General features: G+C 38.2%; 1 protein-coding gene across 10 annotated transcripts in view; it reads left to right on the forward strand.

Annotated features, from left to right (window-relative positions):
• LOC134850981 (protein unc-80 homolog) overlaps positions 1–17,480 on the forward strand; it is a 107,142-nt gene that overhangs the window by 27,206 nt on the left and 62,456 nt on the right. For 9 of the 10 annotated variants that reach the window (XM_063866828.1, XM_063866827.1, XM_063866831.1 and 6 more), the window contains exons 21-28: positions 493–697; positions 10,330–10,650; positions 13,663–13,850; positions 14,262–14,414; positions 15,112–15,150; positions 15,291–15,447; positions 15,645–15,844; positions 16,674–16,697. In XM_063866828.1, coding sequence (XP_063722898.1) covers positions 493–697; positions 10,330–10,650; positions 13,663–13,850; positions 14,262–14,414; positions 15,112–15,150; positions 15,291–15,447; positions 15,645–15,844; positions 16,674–16,697 — 1,287 coding nt within the window. The remainder of the gene's footprint in view (positions 1–492; positions 698–10,329; positions 10,651–13,662; positions 13,851–14,261; positions 14,415–15,111; positions 15,151–15,290; positions 15,448–15,644; positions 15,845–16,673; positions 16,698–17,480) is intronic. The other variant, XM_063866830.1, reaches the window with a different exon arrangement.

Below are 17,480 nucleotides of genomic sequence, written 5' to 3' on the forward strand. Positions count from 1 at the left end.
ATGGAAAGTCTTTTGACCGTTTTATACAAATTTTTGAAAACCTGTGCGATAATTGTTCCTACAGAAGCGATGACTCCTTACTATTTTGTAAGAGAAATTTTAGCTCCTTGAGAAATTGATTATCTCAAAAGTTTAGTCTCATCTCACTTATTTTAACTAAGATTTTGGGCAAAGTTCAATTATTGAAATTTTTTGTGCTGCATCAGTATAGCAAGTTCATTCAATATCAAGCACGTACCTCCTCCAGCTTTAGCTGGGCCCTTAGTTGGTTTTATCGAGACATACGAAAATTTTGGTTCTTCTAGTTTTTTTTGCAACATTTAAATTTTTTTTATTTCGATTTATGTTTTTTTTTGTCTGAGTTGTATCTCAAGTGGTGCGAAGCTCCGCCTCGCTTCTGTGTTGATGCCTAATCATCCCCTTTCTGGCCATTTTTATGCCTCGAATCAGTAAAGACGTAAGTATAGTCAGTTTTATTTGTCTTATTTGCAGCAAAGATCTTTCGCTGCTTTGGGAGGTGCCACTACTCGCAGTCACCAGCGGGAGGAGCACAACAAGAAGATCAGACTGGCGGAGGAGGAGAAGACGAGGGAGGGCAGAGAGAAGTTCAGACTCACCCAAGTGGCAGTCACCAATGACGCTTCTTTCGAGATGAGCATCCAACAACAGAACTCGGAGCAGGACAATCCCGAACAAGGTACGGTTACATAATCACAAAGGATTCACACAGAGGGGAAACAACAAGACTTTTTTCAAACTTTCAAGTTGTCATGCTTTGCTCGAGTCATGCTCAAGAGCGTTTTTTAAACATGCTGAGATACTGGAATTTTTCTAAATAAAATTCAATTGCTTTTCATACTGGCGATTTTCGAAACTTGGTTTAAAAAATGGAATTTTTCTTCGCTGATGTGTATATTGAGATCAACTCACGTAATCATGGCTCAATATGGTTTCAAAGTGAAAAGAAATTGGAAAAATGAAATATCCCGGTTTTTAAAAAATTGTTGATTTCCTAATTATTGTTTCATTATCGCAACTTTATCTTTTTTACTTTGACATATTCGATTAACTTTGCAAAATCTGTTAGATATTGAATTTTTTCGTTAATACTAACTCCGACTGTTAGTGATTTAATTTGGTTTAAATGAGATTGTATGCTATCCCAGAGTCTCTTATATCTTAAATCATGATTGGTATCGACAAAAGCCTCAAACATTGATATTATTGTTTTTGATTGACTACAACAAGCGTTTCGGTTGCTGAATATTTTAAATTTTGTTTTCAAATTTTGTCAAACCTTTTTTTTGCAGGCCGACCAAATTGATTTTCCGAGCTGTCACAAATCACTATAAGGCCATATTTTGACCAAATTTTTTGCGCCGCAGGCAAAATTTTGAAAAAACAGGCGCTTAAATTATGCTTAATAAGCTATTGCAATTACAAGCTACCTTACGAATTAGCTCGAAGTTACCCCAAAAATAAAACATTTCGTTATATAGTTTCTTTTACCCCTGCGATCAGCAAGAGTATTATTGCAATCGGGCACAAGACTTTTTTCCTTAAATAATTTAATTCACCAACTGGTCAAAGTTATACTTGGTCTCCGACACACTTGTTCTTAACGAATACGCCTGAGACGGCAAAAGTTTTGGGTTTGAATCTGACAGGACCTGATGGTTTTTTAAACGGGAAATATTCCCTTTCAAAAATGTCGGCTTATTATTTGAATAGAATAACACAAACGCATTGTTATGTCAGCTGAACTTTATGTCCAATTTTTAAAAATCATTGATGATTCCCATAAGCTAAAATATGATTATTGACAGCAACGATTAATAGCAGATTCGAAAAGCAAAGCGATGGCTGGAAAGTTTGGAAAAGTTCCTCAAAGCTCATCGAATCTAATTATCGAAATTGAAACCAAAATACATTTTCTTCTGAAATGTTTAACCTTATTGTTTGATTTGCACGGCGGCGTTATTCGTAGCAGCTGAAATTTATAACCAAGATAATTTTTGCGATGAAAAAAGTGTGCTATTTACTGTAACCGTACTAATTTACAAATAATCCTTTTGTTTGACTGTTTGACCTGTTTTTCAAGTTTTAAATTTGACTCATCCGATCTTATTTTAGGGGTGATATATCACTGAGATCTTCCTATCCTTGCGCGTTTATCTTAACCTAAAGTGTAGTGAGAAGTGAGAAAAATCAAATGAAGATTGATAATATTTGAGAAAATGTTCTATGATGCCCAATTTTGGTGGTTGCTTTTGAAAGACCTAGACTCCCCCATATGTGCTGTGGGTGGGATGAGCACTCTCAACCACCGCGTAGTGGCCAACACGCAAAGTGCTCAGTTGCCGACTACCCCGACCACAGCAGCCGCCCAGTTGGCCACGGCTGCAATAAACTACCTCCAGACCTCAACGGGGAGGTAGGGGTGCTCGGAACATTCGCTTCACGGAAAATTCGGACATCAGTTAATGAATTAACCTACCCACTCTCAAACCGAGTGTATCAGTTTCTAGCACGACCTAAAAAAGTCAGATAGCTCGTCTGATTCAATGGTGGCAATATTCACACATACTAGTGCAACCAGCGTGTACTTGTTGTTCGTACTGGTGGTTTTTTTTTACAAATACGAGAATAGTTGTCCGAGTTTATCGTGAACTGAACTTCCGACCCCTGAACCAGGTCTTCCTCCCTCGCATCTGCAAATTCCAACATGATGCAACTTCCGGTCGCCAAGCGTAGCAGCAGCCTCTGGAGCTCCAGGTCCATGACGATGCCAGATTTTTCCAACATGCCGGTCCAAAATCTCGCTCTGACCCCAATGGCGATGACAGCTCCTTTGCTCCAGGGTAGAGATCTCAATGTGTATAAAAAATGAAATGGTGGAACTATATTTACTTAAATGGCTGCTTTCTTATTTCTTACCCACGCTGCTTCTTTGTGTAGTTCACACGGGACTTATGCCTTTGAATTTGCACTAGGCCGCTACTATCAACTTCTTGTGTAACCTATCATGACATAACTTTTAGTTCAAACTTCGAACAAATTTATCGTTTTTTTTTATTTTATTTGTCATAGTTGTTGTTGTTGTTGTTGTTGTTGTTGTTGTTGTTGTTGTTGTTGTTGTTGTTGCTGTTGTCATCCTTTGGTTTTGGGAATCTAAAGCATGTTTTCCCCCACCTGTAAAAGTTTAAATATAATCTTTTAAGCGGTTAGCAAGTGTTGTATACTCACTGATTCTAGCGTCGCTTTCAGCATAATATGTTCAACCATTTTCTTATGGAACCAATAAACTGTATATGGTTGGTAGTTACCTGATTTGAAAGAAATATATTAGTTTTCAATTAGTGCAACGAAATGTTTTTTTTTGTCTTTTATGCTCCCGTCAATTTTTTTAATTAGACATTTTAACCAACAATTTTTGGCAGGTTTTTTTGGTGCCCTAAGAGCCCGGGATGACCAAAATGGCTACTCATACAATTTGCATGCATGGAAGAAATTAACCATACAGTTTATTTTTTTTCTTTTTCACCATTTTTGGTCGTATTCGTAAATAAACACAATTGAGAAACGCTCTGGTTATTGAAGACCCTATTGATGATCCCACACCTATTGTGCCTTGGATATTTGTAGCTAATTTTAGGGTGATGTTTTGCAAAACTAATCATTTGGATCAAATTTCCTTGCCTAGGACATTTAAAAAATACCTATAGAAATTATTTTGAGTGCTTTTAAAATTGTGTTGATTTTTAAGTTTTCAAGACTAAGTTATGCACATCAAAAAACTAAATTTGTATGCAAAGAAAATTTCCAAGAAAATGTTTGATTGAATTTTAAAACTGTTCTGCGCTTCAAAAATCATGATGAAAAATTTTTAGGCAATTTTGAAGATTTACTTTTGTGTCACCAGAAAAAATGACTAGTGACACAGTTTCCGTATATGAAAAGGTAAATGATTAGCATTTTCAATATTATATGTTTTTCCTTTTTTTGACCTTACCCCAGTTTTCATGCCAAAAAACATAAAAACAGAGATTTTTTTTTATTACTATGATTTTGAAACGTTTTATGAAATTTGTAAAGGTAGCATTTTTCATAGTTTAGCTTTATAGAATTCCATGATTAGGATTTATAGTCAATGGTGGTCAGCCCGGATGGAAATGTCGCTTAGCTTAAATGTAGTTTTCTCCCCGCGGTAAAACTACGATTGCAAAAGTTCAAAGGACTCTGCTTAACATCAAAACTGTTGACAGTATACAACTCTATTCAATGATTTTAGCTCACCGTAGCACTAACGGCAAAATTTTTTCAGAATTGAAACTTATACTAGTATTTGCGATTATAAAAATCTTTTAAGTTATTTTTTTGAACCAAAATCGCTTAAACAATCAAGATCAATCCTGGGTAGCATAAATCATCTAGCAAAATTTATACCCAACGCGGCAAGCTTAACGGAAAAGCTGAGGCCACTCCTTAAAGAGTAGAACCAAAAGAAAAAGTTGAAAAACGTGAAACTACCAGTAAAGAAGTTCGAATGGGGGGATGAACACATTGTGGTGTTAGATGCCATAAAAAACGCAGTAGCGAACATTTCAAAAGTAAACTACTACGATGCTAACCGGGATACAAGAGTTAAATGTGACGCAAGCCACAATGGCTTGGGGGCTACTTTAGAACAACAAACAGATGAAGGTTTGTGGGTTCCGATCTCCTTCGCATCCAGGTACCTAAATTCACAAGAAAAAAATACTCAACAAATGAATTGGAGTTATTGGCGGTTGTTTGGGTAGTAGACAGATACAATCATTACCTATTAGGTAAAACATTTACCATCGCAACAGATCACAAAGCATTCACATCGGCTCTAGATTGTAACAAGTCTAATAAGGCCTATCAATCCCGATTGACCCGGTGGGTCGATCGATTGTTGCCATATCAATTTAAAATTGTTCACATTCCGGGGGGGGGGGGGCACATAGGGATAGTCGATTAATTGTCGCGTGATCCTTATAATGATCCTTGGCCCGAATTGGAATCAGATGAAAGATTTGTAGTGGCAACAATAAACTCTTTTCATGAAGTGTTATACTGCATGAGCAGTAGGCTAGAAAGCATTGGGTCGCTCAACCGGAACGAACACGTTCTAGAATATTCTAGAAGGAGTGTTGCAAAGCAGTCATCGCTCAGTGGTTGCTATGGCAACCAAAACGGTCAAAAGCGAACAAAGCTCGACCGAAACGAGAGAAAACAACTTTTGCGACCGTCAGAACAGCTAAACAGCAGTTTTCAAGAGAAACCGATCACTTTTTTGTCACTTCAACTCAGCAAACAGTCGTATCCGAAAACTGCGAAAACAATTCAATCAGTCAATAAAATTCAGAAAAAAACAGACTCGAATGAGGAGATGTCAGAAAAATTCAATCGCTCATACGACTGGTGGTCAGATACACCACAGGATTGGCGAAATGACGAAAGAGAGGAGAGCATTCTGGACTCGAAGTGGAATCGCTCTCTATCAAACACAAACGAATTCTCCGAAGAGGAGGAAGTTACGGAGACACTGCAACGCACAAGGAAAATAGTTCGCGGAGGCAGGAAAAACAGAGACAGTTCGGACAGTTAAACAAAAATTCAATCAAGAGTTAAAAGGCAACTTCAATCGGAGCAACAGAAAGAGGCAGACAACACACTACTTTCGTTCTGGCAATTGATTGGGGGAGAAGCAAACACTCCGGCAAACATAAACTGGGAGTTAGTCGCAACGTCGGAGGAAACTGATAAAGTTCCAGAGGAAACCACTCAAGGACCGATCAGCATCACACCAGCTACTTCGAACGAAAGGAAATTGATCGATGTCAAACTAATTGAGGTGGATCTTACTACAGAGGACATCGAAAGTGACCAAGAGGTGTGTGCAATAGAACCACTCAAAACACTCAGCAAAGAGAAATTGCAAAAGCAGCAGACGGAGGAGTCATTGGACAATCTATCGAAGTTGTTTGATAAAAGTCTCCTGGCAGAACTGACGACCGAAGACGAGTGGACGGATGGACGGACCGACTCAGACGAGTCATAGAGAGAGGAGACAAACAGGGTTTCGAGCTGATGGGACCGTACACGAACCCATTGTGGTCGCAGATGGCGGTGCAAGACGATTGCATTCTGGTGAACAACCGACTGGCAGTACCCCTACAACTGAGACAAGCTGTGCTCAAAAGGATTCACCGGGGACATCCGGGTCAAAAAGCTATGCTAGGAGTGTCACAATACTTGTGGTGAACCTAGCGGAAGAGTGTCGTAGTTGCACCAGATATGGTAAGAACGTAAAATAGCTTATTCCAAAAAATGCGTCAAAACCACTGCCACTGCTCACGCAGCCGGGACAGGAAGTACAATTAGATTACGCGGGACCGTTAGAAAACCACCGAGGAAAAAAGATCTACCTTCTAGCAGCTAAAGATAGATTCTCGAAATTCCCGTCGGTGAAGATTACTAAATCAACAAGTGGAAAGTGTACGGTAAAATTCTTGAGATCCTATATAGACACACACGGCATTCCGGAATCAATTTGATCCGACCAATTTTCAGGACTTAAGGGGAAAACACTAGAAAATCTTTGCACTGAACTCAATATCGAACAAAAATTCTGTCTGGCGGGGGACCATCGAGGTTGCGGTCTAGTAGAGCGAACAATACAAAGCATAACAAGAAGATTAGGGGTCATGTTGCTAGAAGAAAACAATAGATCGATCAAACTATGTCTTAGTACCATAATGCAGTGGAACAAGCAGAAAACTATTCAAGTATCTCTTTTTTCAGGCACATTTTGGCAGACTACCAAAAAACAAATTTAAAAGCTTACGGGATAAGTTTTTAAACAATTCTGACTATTTAGACAAACAACACTTGGAACGATTGGCATTAACGGCATCACAACTAAAACGAAGAATTGACCAATCCCGGGAGACTTTAAAGATAGTCAGAAAGGGGGAACTCAGCAGGGACTCCAGTCCGCTGCACAAGCAGCGAGTACATTCAGACAGGTATCGTCAGAGAGCAAAAGCTCTCAAAGAATTGCTGGAGGCGAACGCCCGTTGGAATCAGGAAAGGAGAGATGCTGCGAAAAACGACATACGGCGGATTGTCGACGAAACAGGCTTATTGAACCCAGAACTACGGAAGGAGATGATATACTTCTGGAAAAGGGGTTCATAGAAGATAAGGAAAAGGAAAACACGCATTCTCCACAGAAAACGATTCTGCGTAAGGATCACTTACGCAAGAGCGGACAAGCGCTGACGAAACCACTGAAGGAGAAAATAGCGGCAAAAACTGATTCGATGGTTAAGACGTCAACAGGATCTATTTACAGGAAATCAGACATCGCTCAAGCGAAAACGTTCCTATCACAAGAGAAAACGCGGAGCGAGAGCACGGCAGAACCAGATAAGAAATTCCAAAGAATCAGTTCCCCTGAAATTCTAGAGGATATTGAGTCGGATGAAGAATTACGACGGGCCGTGGGAATTATCGATTTTGTGAACCCGGTGGATCGGTTTCAACAAAGCCAGACAGTCATAACCTCAAAGGACACGGAAGCTGGAGGGGGTCTAAATCTAGCCATCAAAAGAGCGAAGCCGGATACAGCGGGTCCTAGTTCGATACCTGGACCAAAAACTCAGGAAGAGATCGCTCTAAAGAAGTGCGAAAAGAAGACGAAGGGAAAGAAACCAGACTACAAACCGGGAAAACTGCTAAAACAAACTGCTATCGCAGTTGACCAGGGCAACGAACAATCAACGTCAACTTTAGATACCTCGAACAAAGACGTTCACGCGAGCTCCTCCCCGAAAACCAAACAAAAGGCAAAACTTTAAACAATCGATTCACAAACACGTCCGGAGGATATCCTGGACACGTTTCAAAACCGGAATTTGGCACCGGCGGAGTGGGAGAATATTGCAGACCAACTTCTAAAAAGGGGGGTCCAAAAAGTCGCGTACGACCTCAGAGGGAATGTGCAGCCAGCATCCGAAAGGGACACAATATTTGAGCCTCCTCAGGGGGTTTCTGATGACTCTAGCGCCGAAGAATCAGGAGTAAGACGAAGTTCTAGACAAACTAAGAATAAAGATCCAAAGCGATTTGGAGACCCAGTCAAAAATTCCATCAAGGAAGTATCGGAGGAGTTGTCAGGGGGAGCACTTCTCAAGCTGCACTCTAGGAATACCGGAAGAGACTAACAGACTTCCAAGAACGAAGTGACAGGCCCGTAGAGTCCAAATTACGTATACTAGAAAGACAATTATTCCGGAGAATATTCGGCTATGCAACGCTGGACAAAGGAACGGATTGGAATCCTTGCTGGAGAATCAAGCTCGAAGAAAACTAAGAATTGAAAATACAATCTACTAATCTTCCAAATTCAGAAACTATCTGTGAACTGAGTGTATTAAACTCTTTTCAACAGAAATTATTTCATATATTGAAAATTTTAATTTCTTCTTGAGGGGGTATGTCATACTGCTACTGCAATAGCAGTGTTTGCATGATGTAATACTGACCTTCAGTGGTATCAGTTATTATTATGATGATGTGTCCAAAGTCATGTGTGCAGTGACATTGACACACAGCTATGAACTCAGAGTTTTGATTCTGCAGTATCACTCTCAGTGACTAACTTTAGAAAAAGAAAAGAAAACTTAATTCAAGTAAACCAGAATACATTCTTAAATTATCATTAGTTTTTCACCCGATACCGCATAGGATATCACAAAGTGATCTGTTTAGACAATACAATTGATTTTAAATTGATTGTTTGCAGATTATTCAAAGGTTATCTACAGATATCCACCGATTAGATCCAATTTTTTTCACAGCTTTTGCTCACTAAAATTGGAACAATTAAGCGCTAAATTTTGTTTAAATATAATAAAAAACGAATCCGTTTTTTTTTGTATATAATTGATTAGCGCACGCAAATTGGCTGTGATGAAAAATTGATCTATACTCAACAAAATGTTTCGACTTTCGAAGAAACTTAGTAATATATACTTGATAGGTTTTTATTTTGATTTAATGCAATTTACTACTTTACTTACTGAGCTTGGAGCCTGTGTAATTCGCTTCTTAAAAATTTTGGAGACTTTCTTCATCATAATGAAAAAGTAACCCTTACTAAAGAATTATTATCTCACCCACGAAATTGTTCAAAATTGAAGACAGGTTAGTAATTGATCATCTTCTTTTCATACGCTTTACGACACAAATTTCAATGAACGATTTTACACTGACTCTCCAAAAATGATAACTTATTTAAGCTTTCTGTAGAAAAAATTATTTGGTGCCTTTTAAAGAGCAGTCAGAAAATTCATAGCTTCTTTCTGTTATATGAGCAGTGTTGTAAATGTACTAAAATCCTTTGAAGTTAATTTTTGATCTATTTTTATTACTGCAGCTGGTCGTAGAATTAATAGAAATGAACCATATTTTGAAATATCAAAAACTACTTCTGACATTTGGCCATTTTTCAGGATTTTCGGAACATTCAGACTTGGTTTTGATACGAGAAGTTTTGTTTGAACTTTATATAAAAATTAACTAATTAGTGTTTTTAACCCGACCATTTGAAACATATGGAGGAACTTTGTTTCGGGTGTTTTAGTTTTGTTTCTTTCTTTATGTTTTCCACGCAAAATCAGGTATCACAAATAATCATCGGAATGGGTCGGAATTCCCAACTTTTCGTTCTTGGAGTTTTAAGTTTTGTTTTCTTCTTTTAGCGATCAATCACCTTGAAAGTTATCACCTGTATATTATGTTTAGCTTCAATTCACATTTCTTAGTTTATATTTCACTTCGTACCAATTCAACTAACAGCACTTTTTCTCGCTACTATAATTTATTTGGAGGTAGTATGAAATGTGACTCTTTCTAATTCTCTCACATGTGATTTTTTGCTTGCATATGGTCTGATTGTAATGAAATTTGATATTGTTGCTGAAGATTTAATATTAAGCAAATCTATTCCCCTCCTTGGCCAGTGCTGTACAATTTGTGATTGCGGTATCAAAGAAGGTTTGTTTGTGGTGATGGAAAAATTTAGTCTAAAGCGCTTTATGAAAACCGACCCAAAGCTTTGGATTTCATATTTCGTTCAAAAATAGTTTTCCTTCTTAAGCTCTTTGTTGGTGGATATGCTGGCTTTATACCGCACTTCTAACCGGGTTCCCCTCTTTTGTTCACATCTGTTGTTGCAATTAAATTTCATTTAAGAATATAGCATTATGTAACAATATAACAAGCTCTGTTTTACAGCTGAAAATGAACAAGCCGCTGCCAACCCCGACAACGCTTCGAACAATGCTCAAAATATGAACTTGGTAGCAGGGGGAGCGAGTGTTGCCATGACAACTACCGCTGCCAACAATGCAGGTGGGGGTGGCGGTGGCGGCACTTCGAATGCCGTGCACCATGGAGTGACGGCAACTATGTCTTCTTCCAGTAACTCAGGAGTGGGTGGAGGGGGTCCACTGATTCACTCGGTGCCTCTCTTTCCCTCTGCCGTTTGTGCGGCTGTTCCTGATATAATTGCACTCACTGACGACAAGGAAGTCTCCTCTGTTGACGGAATTTCTGGTATGAAACTTAAAAAAATTTGAAACAGTTATTTTATATCTTTATTCCACCGAACAAAAGTTTACTAAAAACGCGAACCGATATCGACTCTATGATAACGAGGAGGAAATCAAAATAGTACGAGTCGAACAAACGCAGATTAAAACATCGAAAATTTTTAAAAAAATCCGAAACAAAACCATATCAGAGAGAAGAATATCCCGCCAAGCACATGGATAGCTTGTTGCTGCGCAAATAGCACAGAACGATCCGTTCACACTGGTTTAGGGGAAAAAACTCCAAAATAAAAAATGAAAAAACAAACAAACTTTTTGAAATAGTTTTTTTTTTTTTTCATTTTTATTATCATTTTTTCAAGTTCATATGACTTATTTTTTGAGAAAAATCTATCGAATAGCTTAAAATAAAATAATTATGAGTAGTAAAAATAGCTAAAATAACATTAAAAACAAAAACAGAATTTAAATCACAGATCAGCCTTGATTTAGAAATGTTTACTTTAGAACCGTCAACAAGGAAATTATACAGACCAATTTTTCTAGGCACCGAGGGAACTTTTTAAAAAAAAAATTTCCAATCGCAGCCAGGAGGGCTTTTACATGATATTAAATTTGACCCCGTACGAGTTAAGCTTGCGATATTCAAACTTGACTCAAAACCACGACCAGAACCCAAGTTTCCTTCCCACTTTTTTAATCACTGGAATCTTGTTTAAAAATCACCGGAACTTAATTAAAAAGTCAATTAATAGCTTGATTCGTAATAAATTCGAACTTGTCGGCATCGCTGATACACTTATTTCAGTAGTAACGACCACGCCTGGCACGGCAAAAGCCCTAGGTTTGGTTGGATCTTGCCAGGAACTGTTTTTTACTTTGTGCCAAAGCTTCCCTTTTAAGAAGAAAAATTGTCGATAGCTTGTCTGTCTAAATTTTTCCGGTTTTTCTTGTACTGAAAACATTTGGATCTACTAAACAATCTCCACCCCCTATTGTATCTACTAAAGAATCTCCACCCCTGTAAATAAAAACAGTAAATTCGCACTAGAGCGTTGTATGTAAATTCGAGTTTTGCTGCATTCTGATTGGTCGAAAACTCGCTGCAAGTAATCTACTTAACAATATTTCTTGAATTTAGTGACGTTTGCTTTAATTCCTGTTTGCTAACTTGCGATACGAGTTTTGTGGAGTGTAGCAAATGGTAATTGCTCAAAATTGTTTTTTCGTTTCGAGGTTGTTTTGCTTTTTGGGACAATGACTGATTATCGCTGCAATTCAGTTTGAATCAATGAGAGAACGTAACAGCCGGACTGAAAATAGGCATATATCGTTAAATTAATTTTTAAATTTCAAATAACCTCTTTTCTCTTTCATCATATCCTTGTTTTAATTAATTGTAGTTCCTGCGAATTGCAGAGGAGCTATCAGTAGGCCTTAACAGTCCTATCGAGGATAGTCCATTTGTATTATCTCCCCACATTCCAGACAGTGTTATTTTGCTGAGCGAAGCTCTTTTTTGCGACTCAAGGCCGTTTTTTTTTGCGTCTAGAACTTTTACGTGGTACCACTATTGCAGCCAAATTTGGTTAGGTTGTGGTAGACCTGAAGCTGGAGGTCAAGTGAGAGCTTGTCCTCGCACACTATCATTGCCATGGCATGGGATCGAAAACACGATCTGACGATTTCAAAGTGAACGCCTTACCACTGTGCTAAGTTCCTCCTAGCATTGAAATTTAATCGCAGTATTATTGTTCCTCAATCATCCAAGTCTTAAGTTACTTCGTTCTGACCAACCGCCAAACGGTTTTTTGAAAGGGTGACCAGAACTCTCAATCTCAAACGATCCTAGAAAATATTGTGCCTTGAACCGGTTTTGTTTTTGGATTTAACTGCTCGCAAACAGCAATCAATACGAATAATGGGAGATGAAACTATGTTTCTCATTACTACCGCAGATAAATATATACGGCAACTTGAAAGGTATCACATTGAAGTCCTATTGGTCATAATTTAGATTCCAAAAAACCTCAAAAACGAAATTGCTTCCATTTCGAGATAAATTGGGCTGAATGTTTTCGACGTTCAGACTAAATAAGACGATATTTGCTGAGAGGTTAAGTGACATTCTGAATTTAGTTCTACCATACTTTTATGATTATCTTACTCATTAATTTAGCCATTAATAATTATCATTCTTGTTGTTTTCTTTTTTATGTCAGTCACTATAAAAGCAAAGTAGATGAGAGAAAAAAATATTGAACCAAAAATTGAGATTTTAGGAAATTTGTTTTTCTTTCCGAATGTTTTAATCAAATTTTTCTGGTCGGAATATTCTGTGCTACTTATACAGCAACTGTCTGTCCTTTTTACATATAAGTGTCAGTGAACATAGCGAAGACATTTATATAGATCGAGTTGAGTTGGAAAAGCCTTAAAATTTTTTAACGTCAAAATCGCTCTTTTGCCATTTGAGTTTTTATTTTTCTTTAAAATTCAATTCAGTATAGTTGCTTACAGGATGGGAAATAGTGCTTTTCAGTTACGAATACGGGATGGTGCAAAAAACGTGAATTAATTCACTAGCTTCGATACTTGGTATTAAAACACTAGTTTTTAAAGTGGATTTTTACTTTAAGGTTTTTCAGTGGAAAATTTTAAGTTTCTTAAACTTTTATTCAGTTTTCTCGAGTCGCAAGAATTTTTCCCCAAAATTGTCAATCGTAAAGTGTTATTGAAATTCAAAGAGCTCGGACGCCATATCATTTTTTTGTATCAAATTCGAAAGTTGAAATTTTCAAAAAGTGCGTTCATTTATTTTTTTTTCCGGTTTTTTGCGTTTATATTGACATTTTTCCAACTGTCAGTTGGCTTTCTTTAGCTCTATTAGATAACTAGCTATTACATCCACCTTTATTTTTGTTTCAAATTGAAGGTCCTAGAAAGTAAGGTTGAGCGGATATTTTCAACCCACTTAATCGACTCCTAATTAAACTATATGGCTTTGTGTTTGCAGTGCGTGAGGTGGCACTTGGTCTGATCAAGACATGTCTGATAGAAGACACCTCTTTGTTTCTGCGCTACTTCCTGGAGAGACTCACTGTGGTGGACAAACACGCATCCCTGCTGGCCCAAATAAGAAAACTCACCCTCGCTCTCCCCGAGATATCCCCTCAGGCAGCCCATTCTCTCTTCAACTACCTGGTGAGAGAAAGTCTTTTTATCAACAAAAGTTCTAAAAAATCACCAAAAGAAATTCTAAAAGTTCTTGAATATCGTTAAATTGTGTACATCGTTCAGATATGTAACATCTATATGCAAAACATAACAAACAAAAATTGATTGATGTATCTGTTAACAAAAAGAGGTTTGATTAAGAATCTTCGGCCATTTATAAGGGTTTTCGATGAGACAGAAAAGTATTTAGGAGCGTTAATGAGCTAATTTAAATTTTGAGCCTTACTGAGCTGATTTAAAATTTACTTCGTTTGGCTTATCTTTACCGCATAAGGACACCTTATAATGAGTTTGCGCTCGACAAACTTTCATTCAGCAATATGAAATCAGTTTTGTTTTCATTTTGAAATGAAGTATCAAAAGCTATTTTGTGTTTAGACTGGCCTGATAATGTACTTCATTCGGAACCCCTCGCCGTACAGTCAGCAGGCCACAGCCACCACCCTCTCTGTGCTGTGGATGATAGTGAGGAGTGTGAGGGGACTCACTTTTAAGGACCTCAAACAGACACTCAAGAAGGAACAGTGCGATGTGAGTGGTCCGCCGGGAGGAGGATGGCCCCGGGATGTGGGGCGGCCGAGAGGGGGGGGGGGGGGGGTTGGCTGTAGGGCATGGATTTTTAATCAAGTATTCTGCTGTGTTAAACAAGCGGAATTTCTTGTTGAACTTTTTATGGCTCTTGCTCCTAAGTGAAAAAATTACTGTTCAGATCTGCTCATCATAATTTCAGACCTGTGCAGGTGTGCAACTACCGCTACATCTGGATTAATAATGGGCAGATCTGCACTTTTTTTTCCTAGGCACGGGAAATAATCATCGAAATGGGTCGAGCGATGCATCATATTAGAGTCCTTGCAGTCGTAATTCGAACGACTTTAAGAAAATTTTTAAAAATTTTGAATTAACTTTTTTTAAATTTTTTGTAGCCGAATATGCCATCCTCTCCTTCGTCACCATTTAACGCGCTTGTTACTTGATTTTAATGCGTTGCAGACGCATTATATTTTTTAAAAAATTTGAATTAGAAATTTTGAATTAAGTTTTTTTATTTTATTTTTGTAGCCGAATATGCCTTAGTTTTAGTTTTTCGTTCAGATCTTTTCATCACAACTTGTAGAAAAAACGAATTTGAAAAAAATTTTCGTTATTTTCTAAGACTATGGTCGGTACATTCTGCGCTACCTGCACAGTAGGCGGCTATCCTGTTACATGTGTTTGTTTGTTTTAGCCTGCTTTGTTGGTCACTGCAATCATACCCGTTGCGAAGGTTAGTCTCACAAGCTATAATTTACATCTCCGAGTAGGTGTTACACATGTAGTTTATGAGTTTCCTCCTTTTACCTTATCAGACATTCGTGTTGTCTTTTCTTTTTTCATCTGTTTTTTTTCTTCTGCCTATATGTGCAGAAGTTGATAGTGACTGGGGGTGACTCGACGGACATGCCAATCCCCTTCAACGTCACAGACGATCTCTCCTTCGTCACCATCCTCAATGACTCCCTCACCTCCTTCAGATTAGATCTGTCGCAGCCCAACCGACAGCCACTGCTCGTCGACAAAACAGGTGCGAATTCAAAAGGCAACCTTGTTCTTCGCGCTTCCTTTTTGCGATACATTGTACAAGCCTTTTTCGTCAAAAAAAAGCACTGCCGATTTTTTTTGTTCATGGCATTAAAAAGGTGTCGAATCCCTGAGCGAAGGTGTGGAATCCCTGAGGGATGGCAACCCCCCTTAATCCGCCCCTGATGATGTTGTTGTTAGGCTGGATCATGGGGAGTAACATGCTAGTGCGAGACTTCTACTCCAACCGAAGAGGGGGTCTGGCTGAGCTGCAGCTGGATGTGATGCAGAGAGAGACCAGACACAGACGCCTGGTGTCACAGGTGATTGCCTCCAAGATGGCGGAGATCGGACGCATCCTCATCAGTCGCAATCTCCTCCGCTTCACCCAGGAGAGCCAGGTATTGTCTCATCATCTCCCATTTCAGTACCATCATTGGGTTATTTTATCCTGACTAAATTGAAAGCCAAAAACAGTGGGATTCTATTTAAGAGAAACAGAAAGTACTGTTGTCAAAATGTTGGTAGTCAAACCCACCGTTTTAAAGTTGCAAAGCATTAAAATCAAGTAACAAGCGCGTTAAACTTACTTTTGCTTATTTTATAACAGGAAATTTTCATTTATTCACTCAAAACAAATTCATTCATTTATTCACTCTTCGTAAAAAGTTTATAGTCCAGCGTAATGTTTTGCTTCAAAAATCCTTGGACGTAAATACTAAAATAGCCGCTGATATCTTTCTGTTGCCGACGAGCACTTCACCTTCTTTTCCGCCATGCAGCTTACGCGATTCATGCGGGCGAACATTAGCACTGAAGCATTCTACCCTTCGATGTTGTAACTAAAATTAGTTTTCATCTTTTCCTGGTATCATCAGTGAATTATAAGCACTAATATTTGTGAAAATGGATTTCTGTATAAGTATGCCAGTCCCATCCCATTTTTGTACCATTTATTGCAAAATCCTAAGCTAGTCGGATGCGAAATGTTCCTACTATTTGAAATGTAAACCTTATCTTTACGCATATTTACATCTGGTCAAATTGTCAGTGTTTCTGCGGAAAAAACTTCTGATGAGTAAAAGTTGAGCATCACAAAAATTTCTTTTAAGATTCTCTTAACTCTTTTTCCCTAAAATTCTCGCTTCTAATTTCAGTTCAACTCTCTCTTGATGTGAGTGTACCTCTGTCTTTGTGGGTAGTATGTATGTGGTTGTGTTGTATTTTCAGCAAAAGTACGGCCTCTTCCTCAGAGTAAGTTGCACTATACTTAACTTGACACATCTCAAAAAATCTGGAAAAGGAGACGATCAAGTGCGATGAACAAACTAATTTAAACTTGGCTCCCCTTTTTTCGATCAAACCGTCTATGTGCGAAGGGACAAAACTCAGTTTTTAACTCAATGGTTCTGAAAAAACGTAGGAAAAAATAGTTCATAATAATGACATTTTCACAAGCGATTTGCAGCTGAAAAAAAAATCAACATAACTCTTCAATTCTTCTCTGATAAATAATCCCAACTCAATGATATCTGTCAATACTAAATGCAACTTGAAGAACTTTGCTCTTTTTCGACATTTGAAAAGGAGGAGCCCCTTTGAAATGGTTTGTACATCGCATTGTTTTCGCCCTTCTCGCTCTTACTCTATTCAGTTATTCTACTGCTGCTGCTGCTCAGTTTGACTCAATCAGTATTCTTTCATATTTCATTCATTATGCTATCTAGTCTGTTCGGCTGGTAGAACAACGGCAGTGGGCTCTCCTCCTCTGTTTCCTTTCCTCATTTCGTTTCCTTCATCATTATTATTAAAATTATCATCATAACTCATCACCACGCTAACCCTAACTTATAAACACTTTCACTCAAAAGGAACAACTCAATAATACACTATATCAGGGGGCGGATCTAGGATTTTCTCGGGCGGGGGGGGGGCGGATTTTCAAAATATTTCGAAAATTTTGACGACCATTTTTTTAGGACGACTAAATTGATTTTCTGAGCTCTCCCAAACCACTATAAAGATTCTAATTTGACC

Source organism: Symsagittifera roscoffensis, chromosome 7 (assembly GCF_963678635.1).
Source record: "Symsagittifera roscoffensis chromosome 7, txSymRosc1.1, whole genome shotgun sequence".
Taxonomy (NCBI): domain Eukaryota; kingdom Metazoa; phylum Xenacoelomorpha; order Acoela; family Convolutidae; genus Symsagittifera; species Symsagittifera roscoffensis.